The 16,802-nt window shown below is 37.4% G+C and overlaps 1 protein-coding gene and 1 pseudogene across 1 annotated transcript; one reads left to right on the forward strand and one right to left on the reverse strand.

The window, feature by feature from the left end:
• Positions 1–2,167: 2,167 nt before the first annotated feature.
• On the reverse strand, positions 2,168–3,784 carry LOC137240067 (uncharacterized; annotated as a pseudogene).
• A 10,589-nt stretch (positions 3,785–14,373) lies between these two features.
• LOC137240601 (coiled-coil domain-containing protein 134-like) lies at positions 14,374–16,799 on the forward strand. The gene is made up of 4 exons (XM_067767490.1): positions 14,374–14,476; positions 14,566–14,788; positions 14,860–14,981; positions 15,041–16,799. Exons 1-4 carry the CDS (start codon positions 14,390–14,392, stop codon positions 15,467–15,469), a joined length of 861 nt encoding a protein of 286 aa, XP_067623591.1. The 5' UTR covers positions 14,374–14,389; the 3' UTR covers positions 15,470–16,799.
• Positions 16,800–16,802: the final 3 nt, after the last annotated feature.

Below are 16,802 nucleotides of genomic sequence, written 5' to 3' on the forward strand. Positions count from 1 at the left end.
AGATAGAGATTATGGGGCATTCAATTGAGGGAGTCAGCTGTCGCCCCTTGCGGCTGACTTGCTTTAGTTTAACGATTGAGTGGATTTGGAGATTTGCTCATCTCCTGCTGGAACTGTTAGGATTGGTACTGCAATAACGTGCAATGTGCCCTGGCTTTCCACATTTAAAGGCACCATCGTTTATCTGCTGCATTCCTTTTAATGCTTCCAAAATTGTGTCTACGCAGTCTGGCCTTTCCACTTCCACACGATGAGCTTTGTATGCGGGCTTTCTCAAAAGTGACGCTGTTTCCTGAGTCAGTGCATGGGATACCGTTTCTGCGAATGTGGGTTTTGGGTTTGCATATGTCGCTCGCTTCGTTTCTACGTTCCGTATGCCATTTATAAAACTCTGAATTTTTACCCTCTCGGTGTACTCCACGGGTGCGTCCGCATTTTCCAGATGAGCCAACCTTTCAACATCCGAAGCAAACTCTTGCAAAGTCTCATTAGCTTTTTGGTAACGGTTTTGCAATTCTATTTGATATATCTGTTTCCTGTGTTCGCTTCCGTACCTTTATTCTACAGCAGCCATCAATGCGTCATAACTGTTCCGTTCATACTCTGGAATAGTCTATAAGATTTCGGCAGCTGATCCTTTCAATGCTACGAAGAGTGCAGCAACTTTATCTTCAGTATTCCATTTGTTCACTGTTGCGGTCTTCTCAAATTGTACCTTAAAGACCTGAAAAGGAACAGAACCGTCAAAGTATGGTGTTTTTACCTTTGAAATTCTTATTGAAACTGCTGGGCGATTTAGTTGCAACTGCTCCATACGTCCAGCTCGGCCTCGCATTTTTCCTCAAACTGTAAAATTTTTGTATCCTGCTTCGATGATACCCTTATCTCCTGTGCCTCCAGCTGCGAGGATATGCGGGCCTCCTGTGCTTTCATCTGCTCAGCCAACTGAGATGTCATATATGTCTTCTGTTCTTCCAGTTGAGATGCCATTTATGTCTTCTGTTCTTCCAGTTGAGATAACATTTGTCTTCCCTGGGCTTCAATCTTGGATGTTTACGGTTCTCCTGGGATTCTAGTTGTTTTTCCATCTTAGATGTTATACGTTTCTCCTGTGATTCCATCTTGGAAGTTATACGTATCTCTTGGGATTCCAGTTGTGATGCCATATATGTCTTCTGGGATTCCAGTTGAGATGCCATTGTCGATGTTTGAGCAGATATTGCAGCCAAAACCATGTTCAAGTCTGTGCTCGTAACTGTCTGCGATGTTTCGTTTTTCTCTTAAATTTTTGTTGTTGTCTCGTCCTCATCAGGATAAAAGACATACTCGTCCACATCAATTCCTTGCGACTCCATTACCTCTCGTAGCCGTGCTTGAAGTTCGATCTTATTGCCGGTTGTATTCAATCCACGGTTCTCCCACTTCTTTTCAGTTGCTGGATCTTTAATTCATTCAACTTTGCCATGTCCAAGTTGTATTCAAAATCTTCGTTATTTATTCACAATTCCTCTTCTGACACCAATTGTAACAATTTACTGAAATTCCGCTTATTCCAAATCTTCTGCTAACGTTCGAATCACTAAACTGTTGAATAAATAACTCCAATATTGAATAATGCAAAAATGGTCTTTATTAGACTTTATTTTCAAGTAGTATATATCGTCCCCTTAGTATTAAAATAGCCTATACATTTTTTGATGTTTTGAGAAAATGAATTTCAAACTTTTTGTCGAAAGTAGCTCTCACTCAAATCTCGTTATGTCTGTAAATATTTATTATTTTCGACGTTTTTTTAAGACTGTATAAAAATGAGTATATTTATAACTGACTAATTTTTATTATTATAATCATCCTTTTAATGAACAAAAAAGAGGTGTATACTGCAGATACATCAGATAGGCTATTTTATTTTTTAATGTTTTCTATCAAGTTTCTGATACGTTATTTTATTTTGTATGTTATACACTATTTTATTCAAGAAATACACCAGAATAATAAGTAAATTTAATATGAATTTTTATTACTATAAAATTATGTTTTAATTACCGTCAGATCGTAAATTATTAGCATGGTCTTTATTTATTGTCATCTTCGTCCTCTTCTTCGAATCTGTCTGGTTCATCTAAACAATCGCGATTATTGCCTCCTTGTAAATTCAAAAAAAATGTCTGTGAGCCGGGGGGAATTACATTTTTTTTGCATAAATCTTTCAGATCCTTCAATTTTGTGTCAGAAATTGGTAGTTCTTTTTTATATTTGTGAGTTAATGTAAAATTTGTGACTCCTGTCTTTTTCATTCTCGAGCCATCTATGTATATCAATTACTTTGAAGTCTTCGTTCCATTGTTGCTTGTATAGCAATTGTCTCTTTTCAGTTTTTATTACTAGGAAAACCTTGATTTTAAGCCAATTTACCGATTCATTGTTGACATTTTTCTTCAAGTTATGGTCCAATTTTGAGAACGCCGTTTTGAGATCAATAATATCACTGTAGTTAAGCCTTTCTACAGCGTACGGATTTTTTCGTCTTGCCAGCCTAAGTATAGTTGGCCATTCCTCTGGTGAATATACACAAATATTTCTCTTAGCTCGTTCTATAGCCAAATGCATGGAATCTGCTTCCATTTGTGTGTCCACTTCGAAGATATTTAATCGTTATTGAATTAAAATGCAATGAATGATTCATATGAAGCAATAATGTGGCAATTAATCTGTTTCTATTCTGTCCTCCACAGCAGTCTGAATACAGAATAACATCCGTTACTGATTCGGGTAATTTGTTCAGCATTTTTAATAAAGTAGTTCCAATTTCCTCTGACCAACGGTGACCATGGTTTTCATCCCACAGGAAACAATATCCAGCTCCACTAGCTAAATCGTAAAATGTATTGTTGTATGTGGCGAACTTTTGACTGTAATACAAGGTTCTTACATTGCTACATGGTGTCAATAGCACTGATTGTAAGTCAAAAGTAAATACTTTTATATTGCTGTTATTTTTAGATAACTCCTTGTCAGCATCTTTGTGGAGTCTTGCCTGGGCTTTATTTGCTAAGTGTTCATCATATGATATCTGTATTGAAGCCTTGTCCTCTGTATTTTTGAACATTTCGCATGTTGAGCATGTGTCCTTTTTTGGATGGTGGAATGAATAATTGTAAATATTACAAAATATGTGGCGATACATATGTTCTTTAACTGAGAGGTCTGGGTGGCGTTTTTTAAATAAGTTATACATTTTTGTAATTGTTAGGTGTGAGCTCAGATAAAGGCGTTGGGACTTTGCTCGGGTATAGTGGCTTTCTACTGCTGGAAATGACTCTATGTGCTCTTTAATAAGAGTTGCTATCTCCGCGTCTACTTTTCTTTACATTCCGTGTTTACCCCTCATGTCAACAAATTCTCTTTGATTCTTTTTTTTTTTTGATAATACAGATATCGCGCAGTCTGACACGTGTAAAGTATTTAATAAGAACTTTTTACAGACCTGTTTGTCATTTAGAAAGTATTTTGGAGTGTTCGACTGCCGTGATTCTCTCGTTAATGTCCTCCTGCACTTCTCAACTTTTATGTTATTGCTAAGAAATATACGTTGCTTGCAGTAATCGCCCAAACTCCAATAGTCTGCATTGATTTTCTTACCATCTTCGTCAGAGAAGTGTTCTGGACATTTGTGATGACAGCTGCAATCAGCGGGCTTCGGTAAACGTTCCTTAATTACTTTACCAATCTTTGTAACATAAGCCTTTTCTTGACTCCTGTCACTCTTTCTTTTGTTCTGCATCCAAAGCTGGCTCTTACGCTATTGAATGCAACAAATCCATAATTGTAGGAGACATCTTCTTAAATTACCTTTTAATTAACTCACCTTTCTTTTTCGTGTTACTGTCAATTCTATAATTTCATCATTGCTTTCTTCCGCGATTTCGCAGAGCACTTCATGTTGCTTTACCGAAGATTTTTCAATTTTCCCCTCGAGATTATCCTCCTCTTCATCCGTGTTTGGAATATAATAATCTGACGCTCCTCCTCTTCGTCATTTTCTGATATATTTGAATACACTGGTTCCACAGATAATCCAACAGAGTTTGGAGCAAGTTTCACACATAGGGCTCCTGTTGATTCCGTCGCAAATTCTGTTGACAATTAATATACCTAAATATTCTTTCCTGAAATTTAAGATAACAGATACTCACCAGAGCTTGACAAGTCCATGATTTAATGAATGATTGGGAACAAATGAACGACTAAATGATTATGAACGAGCGAATTTCAACAACGAGCTGAAATTCTAAATTGCACAAATTATTTCTATTGCATTTACGTACATGATAAAACAACGTAAGCATTGCATAGGCTACTTTTGTTTTTTGTAATTTTAAAGCACATGTTAATTGTTCTGAGAATATAACGGCCTATAAGATTCATACAAATCATGGTTCAACTATATACAGGTTGGCTCATCTGTAAAGCAACAAAATATGTCTGTTCAAATTGTCAAAATCTGTGTATTGGTGTTGGTGCGAATGGTATGGAATGGAAACATAAAACTTAGCAGTTTTTGTATGTGTAAGTAAAATGTTGCCAATGTGTTGGTTTCGTTTTGAGTTTGCCATCTCCGTTTGACAATCCCTTCGACCATGCAATGACATAAATAAAATCAGCTGATGAGATGAGCCAACCTGTACATAATTGAACCATGATACAAATGAACAAATTGAAAATATTTGTTGAACAACAACGTATATCATTATACGTCATTTTAGGTGTTTCTGTCATGACAAAATTGATTTTTTTCCTAAAAGTTAAAATAGAGTATGTGAGTGTACATTAGTATTCTATTGAATAAACAGAAAATTTAGTTTATGTAAAAGTAGCGTATATGCTTTTACATGATTTTTGAGGAAAATGATTTTATATAAACGTATACTATATTTCTTTGACTGACGTTTTGACCCACTTTGTGGAACTAGAATTTGACAATATTTTGACCACATATAAAATCGACGATGGAGAATCCAAAAATGAGCACATAGGCTATTGTTATACTAAGGGGACGATATACTTCGCAACTGATAGCTTGCTTAAATCAAACTGATTGGTCATGCCTTAACTGTTGCTGCTTTTGTACTGTTTGGTTTCCTCGTTACATATTTCTAGGCTTTTCTATTTCTCGAATTTACTAGTTAGTTACCAGCTATAAAATTACCAGCTATAATTACGTTTATAGCTTCTCATATGCGCGTGTATATGTGAGTGATACTTGCACAAATTATTGCCTACTTTTGGGAGTATATGCATGTGTTTGTGCGTTGCTCTCCGCTGCTTGTATGGACATATTATAGACATAATAATTGATTTATTGATGTGCATACAAGTCACTGCTTAGTATTGGCTTAGAGATGATAGTATCCCTTAGTGTTGCTAATATTCGTCACAATATTTTGGACACATAAGTTAAAATGTTTTAAATGAAATTCAAGTACTTACTTAGTTGTCGTTGACACCGGAGGGCATATGAGCGGGGATCTTCGGCCCTCGAATAAAAATATCCCTACCACTCGGAAAATATCCGAGCATCTTCCAAGCCGAAGTGCTCGCCATAAGCCGATGTGCAGAGATAAACTTACAGGGGAGATATACCAACGAGAAAATCGCTACTCAGCGACAGTCAAGCTGCGTTCAAGGCATTATCTTTAGTTGAGATTAAATCATCAACAGTCCTTGAGTACATAGAGAGGTTAAACAGGCTAGGAGTCAATAACACCATCCGTCTAGAATGGGTACCTGGATGGTAACGAGCAAGCGGACGAGCTTGCCAGGTTGGCAGCGGCCGAAAAGCCAATAGGACCTGAGCCCAATACGGTCACATACAATAAGGGAAGAGTTTAGACAAACAACAACAACAGTTTAAACAAAAAGAGGCGTGCCTCAGAGAACAACACTGGCGCGAAAGTCCAGGACTTCGGCAGGCAAAGGCACTAATAGGAGGGTACAACCCAAAGCGACACAAAGCTATGATTAACCTCCCAAAAAGTAGTCTTAGGATTTTAACAGGCATACTCACAGGACACTGCAGGCTAAAGAGCCATATGCATAAGTCGATTCTGTGATAGCGAAGATGAGACTGCAGAACACATCCTGATGGAATGCGATGCAGTCGCGAGACGAAGACTTAGGATCCTAGGATCATCGAAACTAGAAAGTAATCACATACACTCTCTGAAGCCGAGAACCATTCTGGATTTTCTCAGAGAACTCGGCTTGGATGAGGTGTTGTAAAGAGAATGAGGGCACAATAGACCAATAGGTCGCAGTGCTTAACCTCACAACATCCATCTATCTATCTATCTATCTCTAGTTGGCGCTTAACCGTTTAAACGGTTTGAATTTCAAGTAAATAAAATAATTTTAAAAATCGTTTAAGTTAAACGGTTTTACTGAAAAAAATATTTATTTATTTATTTATTACAAAGTAGCCTACGGCTAATTCAATTAAGTTCTATACAATTATTATTTCTTATTAAGTTTAACAGCCAGCTGAATATACAATTTAAAGTTAATTATAACTAAAATAAATAGATTTATTAAATATTTTTTATATCACATTAACCATAAGCCATTGCATTAGCATCTAACCAGAGACCTATCTTTCCCTAAACAATCCAACGGTTTTTACATTTTTTATTTCATCTGGGACGGCAATTTACATTGCTATTCCATTATTAAATACTGATTTTAAGCCCTTAGTTGTACGTACAGGATCCAAGTGACACATTAAGTAATAATAATACTAAAATCTAGAAAATAATTCGGTAGGTCCTAGCTACTAGTCCTCATCAATCTATGGCGTTGATCAGAAAAATAAATAAAGGCGTTGGCGTGTAGAATTTCTAAAAATGTGAGGCGTAGCAAAATCTAATTAAGGTTCAGTTAATATCGTTATATGTAAACTAGTACTAAGACCACGTTTACACCTGCCGTAATCTACAATAAATCGAATGTTGAAACCCTAGGAACTAGATTACTTACTTACTTAATTGGCGCTTAACCGTCTAAACGGTTATGGCCGTCCAACAAGGCGCGCCAGTCGCTCCGCCAACCGGCGCCAATTGGACACACCAAGGGAGTTTAAATCGTTTTCCACCTGGTCTTTCCAACGGAGTGGGGGCCGCCCTCTACCTCTGCTTCCATAGGCGGGTTCCGATAGAAACACTTTCTTGGCCGGAGCATCATCTTCCATTCGCATAACATGGCCTAGCCAGCGCAGCCGCTGCGTTTTAATTCGCTGGATTATGTTGGTGTCTGCGTATAGCGCGTATAGCTCATCATTAAATCTTCTTCGGTACTCGCCATCGCCAATGCGTAGAGGTCCATAAATCTTTCGAAGAACTTTTCTCTCGAACATTCCCAAAGCCGCTTCATCTGCTGTTGTCATGGTCCATGCTTCTTCTCCATATAGCAGAACGGGTACGATAAGTGACTTGTAGAGTATGATTTTCGTTCGCCGAGAGAGGACTTTACTTTTCAATTGCCTACCTAGTCAAAAGTAGCATTTATTGGCAAGATTGATTCTTCGCTGAATTTCAGTGCTGATGTTGTTGCTAGGAACTAGATTATTTTCTGTAAAATTTTCACGATTCTCCTTTTATGATTCCAACTAGAGATTACACTCCAGAGATAGAACCTTTTCTATGAAAAAAAACCGCATCTCTAAAATTTCAACACAATTACCGATTATCTAGGGGAAAAATTTCTATGGGAAATCTAGTTATATGATTAACGATTAGGAGTTAAGTACGAAAATTAAGATAATCTCGTTATATGTAAACTATGTGTAAGGGAATACTGGGACTCTTTTCACGTATTGGTTTACAGATCATTTCGAAATTATTTCAGGACTATTTCGCTTCTGCTAATATCAAAACGTTATAAACCTAATGTCTAACGAAGTCAACGTAGGTAACTTTAACTGTAGTTTAAACTCGCACTGAAAAACCAAGCATTGAAGGTCCGACACATAAGCAGTTTTTCATATAGATGAGTTTAACACATGCTTATGCATTATGAGTAGATTGTACGTATTTTTATGGAGAACGGTAGAAGGAGCGACACTGGCGCCATCTGATATTGAAAAGTAGCCAACTCCCCAATCATTGTAAATTTTACAAAGTAGCACAACTATGAGCTGATCGGTGAAAATTCGCACATTCACACCCACAGTTCTCGACTCAGTTTCAAAAAAAACTTTAGATTATTTAGTTCAAATTTGAAAGTGAGATAATCCTTACGAATTTATGTATATAGAATATATAAGGCATTTTTGTTGTTATTAAAACAATATTTTTATTTATATTAAAGCTTTTATCTTTTTTTTTTTAATTTGAAAAAACTCCGAACACCATTCCTTCATTATATGTCATTCGACTGCCTAGTCCACTGCCATGATGTAATAAAGACAAGGTGGTATATGTAGTGACAGCTCATTTTGACAACTCAAATACAATACGAATGATGAGAGAAAGGGGAAGTACAGAAGAAGCCGTTTTGTGGAGTAGTATTAAATATGGTACTTTTTTGTATCAAAGCACTAAATGCATTTTTTTAATTTTTCATTAAAATATTAATACAAGTTTATGACAGGCTCCAAGTTTGGCATACTACACATGAATTCAAGAACATTAGGTACAAGAAGCATTTGAAGGAATGATAGAGATATATCTCTAAGTGGCCGGCCTTCCATGTTTTATGCAAACTCCAAACTGCATCTGCTAGGGCTGCTAAGTTCTCGCTCAGAAACTTTTTATAGCAAAACCAGAGTTGCGTCGCTTAGTTTGTGTTTCGAAGGGCAAAATCTATATATATAAAAAGAAAGGCTAAAATGTGTGTTAGTTGGTCGCCGGTGTTTGAGGAGATGCGTGGGTCGATCATTGTAAATTTTACCAAGTAGCGCAACTAACAGCTGATCGGTGAAAATTCGCCCATTCACACGCACAGTTCTCGACTCAGTTTCAAACAAAAATTTTAGATTATTTAACTCAAATTTTAAAGTGAGATAATCCTTACGAATTTATGTCTATAGAAAATATAAGGCGTTTTTGTTGTTATTAAAACAATAGTTTTATTTATATTAAAGCTTTATCATTTTTTTTTTAACTTTCAAAAAAACTCCGAACACCATTCCTTCATTATATGACATTCGACTGCCTAGTCCACTGCGTTCCACTCTATTCGCAACATAACCTCGAATTAAGCTGCCAAACTATATAGTAAACAATGGGGTCGATTTTGTTCACACTTTCACATAAGTTGCGTATACCTCACGCGGTGGTTATTACATAGGTTTGGATGCGATCGACGCACAAATGCTAGGGTCTTGAGATCAAAACGTGGACCTGGGTAATCCTGGGATGAGTTTGTACAATATGGGTACCAAATGGAAGCTGTTTTTGAGTACTTTCATACGGTGTATTTTTCGTACCCCTTGGTGACTAAGGTTTCGAGATATAGGCCAAAAAAAGGACCCGGGTACCCCTAGAATGAGTTTATAGAATATGGATAACAAATGAAAGCTGTTGATGAGTGCTTTAGTAGAGGGTAATTTTCATACCCCTGGGTAACTAGGGTCTCGAGATATACGCCAAAAAGTGAATCAGGGTAACACTAGGATGTGTTCTTACCTTACGTGTATCGAATTGAAGCTGTTGATGTGTACTTTAGTACAGAGTAAGTTTTATACCGCCGGGTGACTAGGGTCTCGAGATATAGGCCAAAACGTTGGCCCGGATACCCATAGAATGTGTGTGTAATATGGATATCAAATAGAAGCTGTTGCTGAGAGCTTCAATGTAATTTTCATTGTGTTAAGGCTCCATTACTGATACTTAGCATAGACTTGACTTGGCTTGCGAACTGTCACTTACAGTTCTGTTAAATTAACATTGCATGTTTCTGATTACTCAAGACTTAACTTGACTTAGAAGTCTGTTGAATTTTAATTTTCTATGTAAGTTCTAAGTGACGTTAACATTTTGAGATGCCATTTGTTTGTTTCCATTTCATTTTGACATTTTGTCATACAAATTGACATTTATTTAAAAATAAATTTCAACGCTGATTATGATGCCAGATTTTATGCGCCAAGTGGAGTATAATCGTGGCTAAGTTGCCAAGTTTACGCCAAGTCAAGTCAAGTCTATGCTAAGTATCAGTAATGGAGCCTTTATTCGATTTAGTCGCATCAACCTGGCAAAACAGATAAATATGCATGCGAATCCGAAATAAAGACATGAATTAATAATACCAACATACATATTTACATACTTCCTATTCGATTTGCTTGAAATTTGGTATATAAATTTGCTTATATTAGTATTTACGATCATTTTTTCCGGGAAGTAGACCAGAGACGGACTGGGACTGGGATTAGGACTAGGACTGGCACTGAGACTCGGAGTGGAACGGGGACTCAGAATGGGACTGGAACAAAATGCATACCACCCTCTGGGACTGGCAATAAGGGATGAAGAAGAATGAGAAGAAGAGAGAGGAGAAAAGAGAGAAGAAGGAGACTGAGAAAGTGATAAAATGAGACGAAGATAGAGATAGATGAAGCGAAAAGACGGAGAAAGGAGTGAATAAAAGGATTAGGAAAAAGTGAAGAGGGGGGAGAGCAGAGTTAGACGGAAAAAGCTTATTAAAATGTAGGCAGATAGACCAAATTTAGGGCAGAACAACGTCTGCCGCGTCTGCTAGTCAATTATAAGAATAAACAGCGCACTGTATGGAGCAACTTAATGAAGACCACACTCCTGCCCTAATGCTGCCGGTTAATTTAAATATTAGAGTTAGCTGGTCGTAGAATAAGCAGCTACTTTGCCGAAATAACTTTCGCTATCTCGGACGTTTAAAAGAGCAGCGAGAGCTCCTTTTCAAGATGACGTATGATTGTAGATGCAGTGGGGGAAGAAGGTTCCATACCGAAGCGCTGACGATGAAAAAACCAGTGTGCTCCTATAGTTTGCACATGCGTCTGATGGGAGGTAGGGCTGATAATTTTACCTGAGTACCAAAAAACTCAGACACCCGAGAATTGCGCAAAATCTGTGATCAATGTAGTTTCGACAAATTGTTTGGGCCTTTCTGAATAAAGATAACGGTATTTATTTGTAAATTAGTCCGCGCATGAGTTATTACGGAGTACCAGAAAGTTGGGATAATATCCGGCTATCCAATTACCCGGTAACCAGGGCATTGCCAAAATTACTCAGGCAGCCGGCTCCAATACGATCATTGCAGTTTGTCATGTTAGGCGTAGCATCGAATCGTGTGACTGTAACATCATATGGCGAACGTCTCACTGCCCCATCTGAGATTCGACCCGAAGCACAAAAATAACAACAACCCCTTATCTGCGGGGCTAAAAATTAAAGAATGTTGAACCTTAATAAAAAATGCACACAAGTATGAAACTTTCTAAACATCATTCACCATCGGATAACCTACGGGTAAACTGGCCATCAGTATAAAGATGTGTTTAAGGCTAAAACCAGGCAAGGTCATTCAGTCATAAACTATTTGAAGGTTTTTTGATGAACCGCATTACAATGTGTAATCTAACACTATCGCTCGCAGACCGAAGTAGATAAGCTTCAATTTGGTGTGGGATCCGTGGGTAGTTCTTTATGACATTAATCTGCACACTACCGACGAAGAATATTGCAATGTACAAGCGCTTGCAATGCACATACAAGCACTACCTCTGCCACTAGGTACATAAAACCACTTCAACTTGTATATAAAACCACACACTTACCGACTTTAATGAAAGGGTGCGAGGGTTAACAAAGGTGTACCTAAAAATAAAGCTTCTAAAACTATATCCCACCCAATGAATTGGCAATTCAATTTTGCAACCTCTGACATATTGGCAAGGCGATAGTTTCGTCTTCCGACCATGTTGAGATGAGGCTGAAGAAGAAGTACTTTCGGAAGACGCCTTAGAACGGCAAAAACAGGAAAAAACACCTGGAAAGAAAAAGCAAATGACCCAAATTAGGAAAATCATTTTAATGTGTATTATAATTATTATTTCAAACAAAATACCTTATTTTTTATCAAAAATGTTCAAATTTCTATAATTTTGTTAGATAAACAAAATTATTTTATGAAAATTGTCACAACTTCGAATCATAGAAAAGTCAACACAAAACAGAATTAGAGAAAAAAGTGATGCCGTTGCATATTTTTCCAGGAAAATTTATTTGTGTGATTTTACTACGATTTTTCCTCTGAATGAAAAAGTAGTTTTGCAAAAAAGCAAATTGAATTTCAGAGTGGGAGTTCAAGATGGCGGATTACAAAGAGAAGCTGCCAACGTCAGTCACCTTGTAATTGCATCATGGCCCACTGCCTTGCACCCATGCTTCCACCCTATTCGCAACATAACCCCAAAATAAGCTGCCATGCTATATAGTAAACAATTGCCATCATCCGGTGGCAAAATCCTGAGCCAGATAAATAATTTTGCATGTAAATGCAACAACAACGATTTGAGCCAGATAAATCCAGATAGAATTCTGGTTCAGATAATTTGTAAATTACATCTTTTTAGTTTGGCAACGCTGCTTTTAATAAACCTACTTTTTCAAAAATAGATGTCTCCGCTTTGCCTTTCGCCGTATGAGTTAAATGAAAAACAGCGGCGGCATTTGCCTATCACATTTCACGTGTGCGAAAATTTCACGACATCTGCTTCTCAAGTCTCCCAATGATCCAGAGCATTCCCGTGAGAATTGAGCGTGAGTCGGAGCTGTAAAACTCACTGGAAGACGGCAAATGTCCCCAATTTTGTTTCAAGCAAATCATAAGAGGAAGAATTTGACATTTGCTTTGGCTAAGGGTGTTGGCACACTTTGCAAGTGAAATTATTTTTCCCACTAGTTGGTAAATTTTCTAACATTTTTCGCAATTAAAAACTGCAATATAACAATCGAATACGACACAAAATATGTTAGCAAGTATTTTTGTTGTATAGGGAGAATGTTTATAACAGTGCTTCGCGAAATTTTGTATGTGAATGGGCAAGTCGTAATAAACTTTAATTGCGACGTCTGAAGTTCCTTCATATTTACAAACGTAAAATCATGTTTGATTGTGGCGATATTATTTTTCATATAGATGCGTTTAACACAAGCTTAAGCTGGAGACATTGGTGCTTTATCGGTAACCGTATCGGTAACCTTTTAACAGCTGATTCGACCAACCTTATGAGAATCAATGCAATCGATTATTGGTGCCGCTAAGGTCGTAACCGTATCGTAGCCAACCAATTGGGTTTTGGTTTACCGTCTTAACGATAAACAGCTGATTACGTTAGGGATACGGATACAGTGATACGACATACGGCACCAATGACTACAGCTTTATGCATTCCAATGTCATTGTGTCACCGCCTTTAGTGTTAAAGTTTAACGTTATTATTAACGATTGAACATAAGACATCATTTCGCTTCGATTAAAAACGAAATGAAATTGATTTTGATAACTGCTTTAACGATCACATTCGCAAGTGTTCAACGGAAATTTCTTGATTAACGTGAAACTTAAGCTGCAATCATTGATGCCGTTTGTCGTATCGCTGTAGTCGTATCCTTAACGTAATCAGCTGCTAATCGTTACAACTGTAAACCAAAAACCAATTGGTTGGGCTACAATACGGTTACGACCTTAGCGGCATAAATAATCGATTGCATTGATTCTCATAAGGTTGGTCCAATCAGCTGTTATAAGGTTACCGATACGGTTACCGATAAAGCACCAACGTCTGCAGCTTATCGTATAGGGTTACGTCGCTAAGGTTGTAACCGTATCGTAGCCAACCAATTGGGTTTTGGTTTACCGTCGTAATGATAAACAGCTGTTTACGTTAGGGATACGACTACAACGATACTACAAACGGCACCAATTACTACAGCTATACATTGTTAGCGATTAATGGTGCCTTAACCTAAAAATCGTGAAAATTTCATAAAAATGAAGAAAACGAAAAAAATTTCAAACATATTCCACAAAAAATAAGTCTCCTAGTCATAACATATCCAAAACAATGAATAAAGCGGGAGTCGTTGGTGCCGTATGTCGTATCGCTGTAGTCGTATCCCTAACGTAATCAGCTGTTTATCATTACGACGATAAACCAAAAACCAATTGGTTGGCTACGATACGGTTACGACCTTAGCGGCACCAATATCGATTGCATTGATTCCCATAAGGTTGGTCGAATCAGCTGTTATAAGGTTACCGATACGGTTACCGATAACGCACCAATGTCTGCAGCTTAAAATCTACAAAAAGTTATTAAATTCCCCAATTCAAATATATTTAGGTTATGGATATGGCGAAAAACCAAAAGGTTGGCTACGATACGGTTACGACTTTAGCGGCACCAATAATCGATTGCATTGATTCTCATAAGGTTGGTCGAATCAGCTGTTAAAAGGTTACCGATACGGTTACCGATAAAGCACCAATGTCTCCAGCTTAAAGTTTGTTTATATTTTGTAGTTTTACGTGGCGCAAATTCTTCTAAAAACAACTGGCAGGTCTATGCGCGTGTGCACAGTGGACAATTATTCAATAAATAAAATGCATTTCCTTAATAATATGGTGCTTGTTCTATGGTTAAACTCTCTGCAAATTAGAGGAAATGAAGACTTAAATGAAGGTCTCCATAATAAAGGAAACCAGGAAAGTGATGAAAACAAGTCACTTCTAACGCCAGGAGTTTGTAAGCAATTGGGCTATTATATACACGAATATTTTCTTTTCTAACAACATTTAATATGTGCCATATTTTAGATGCAAAACTGTTTGCCGAACGCCGAAAAGAGCAACAATTGATAATACAAAAAATGATGAAATCGGGCAACTATGAAAAAAATTATAAGCTCTTGAAAATCGCCTATGGCAAAATATTTGAGGTATACCCACAATACTTTAGATTATTCAAATGAGTCTTCGAATTTACTTACATTCACAGATAATACAAGAAAAAAATGTCACATTAAACGCAAACGGCTATGAGCCAGTTCGTGATGGATTTCCCCAGCAGAGTACATTGCAAGATGCAGTTACGCTCACTTTGGAAAACTGTTGCATTGCTGCTGAAAGTTTGATACATTTTCCAGAAATAAGCTATCGTATTTTTAATAAGCAGAAACTCTCAGAATGGAAATCAATTCTAAATTGGTGTAATGATTTTGTAAATTCTATGCCACATATTATAGATGAGCCTTCAGTCAAATTAATGGCCATTTTACTGGAAGAGATTAATGAAGAGCAACGTTCAGCTGATTATGTAAATCCCTATTATGAATCGCGTAAATATCAAGAAACTACGAAACCAAAGAAACAGCGCAGGAAACTTAAGAGAGGGCCATCTTTGGGGGGAGTTAAAAAAGAGCTATAATTATAACAGTCGTTTGAAAAACCTCATTGTTTTTTATTACAAAAACCACGTAATCATTCTTTATCGCACTCGAATGTCTGTATTTTGACTTCAGTTAGCTTATAGACTTAAAAATATAAAACTAAGGAGGATATGTTTGAGTAAAGCTTCGAAAAAAACCTAAAATATGCATTTCCAAAGGAGTTAATCATATCCGCTAATAGTTAGAATATGCCGAGCAAGAAAATACTTCAGACGATTTTTGAGCTTTTGTTGCTCATACGAGAGGGAGAAAAATATTTAGTCATGCTCAGTACGTATTAGGTAAGCAAATATAAATCCATCGGCATAATTGCGCAAGCTATACCATGCGAATGGCGGAGAAATTCCGGCGCTGTTAGTATTTCCATCGAAGGTGGCAACAGATGGATGGATCAGAATCGGAGCGTACCGATTCATATCTTGCAAAGGACTGCCAGTGGGAAAAAAGATGGAAAGATCAGATGGCGGCCCTAGGTGTTTCTTATGTATTTCAATTATCACGCTTGTTGTTGTAGTGATAAGGATATTCCCCGAAGGCCTTGGGGAGTGTTATCGATGTTGTTGTTGGATGCAGATCCGGTACCAATCCCGACCATCTCGGGAACGATTTGTTATGACCACATGCGACCTTCTAGACTCCCAGCAGATTGGGGGGTTAGAATATACCCGCGGAATTTATGCTGTCGTAAGATGTGACTCAAATACCAGATTCAAGGGGTTATGTAGCGCAACGTTTTCAGGTTGCCAGCGCAATATATAGCTTCTCCAAATCCAAGTGTCAACCTCACCTTCGAGCGGCGATTCCCGTTTCACTAACAAACGAGGCTCTGGCGACCCCAAGCTCCTCATCGAACTTGGGGGTTGGGAGGAGGGATGGCCTGAAGGCTTAATGTGGTCACATAAATCTCTTTGTCGAGAAATATTTTCAAGTCAACTCTGGAAGTATATCTCTAATTTTAACTTGCAATATCTATTTGTATTTTTTTATTTGGTTGCTTATGCTATTCATATTTTCACATTTTTGTGTAGTTATAAGTTGCTTATTTAGTTTTTAATTACTTTTGTTTCTAGTCTGTAAGATTATTTCTGATCATAGACTAAATAAATTAAACAAATTGTTCTCGAGATGGTCGGGCTAGCACCTTAATAGTGCTGTGGTACCGGATCTGTATCCGGCAAAGGACCATCACATCGATAACACTCCCCAAAGCCTTCGGGGAGCAACCTTACCGCTACAACAACAACAACTGCTTACTTATTCTTTGTATATGTAGGATACCATTAAATTCCTTAATAAACTGGACATATTGGG

Source organism: Eurosta solidaginis, chromosome 1 (genome assembly GCF_040869045.1).
Source record: "Eurosta solidaginis isolate ZX-2024a chromosome 1, ASM4086904v1, whole genome shotgun sequence".
NCBI classification, from domain to species: domain Eukaryota; kingdom Metazoa; phylum Arthropoda; class Insecta; order Diptera; family Tephritidae; genus Eurosta; species Eurosta solidaginis.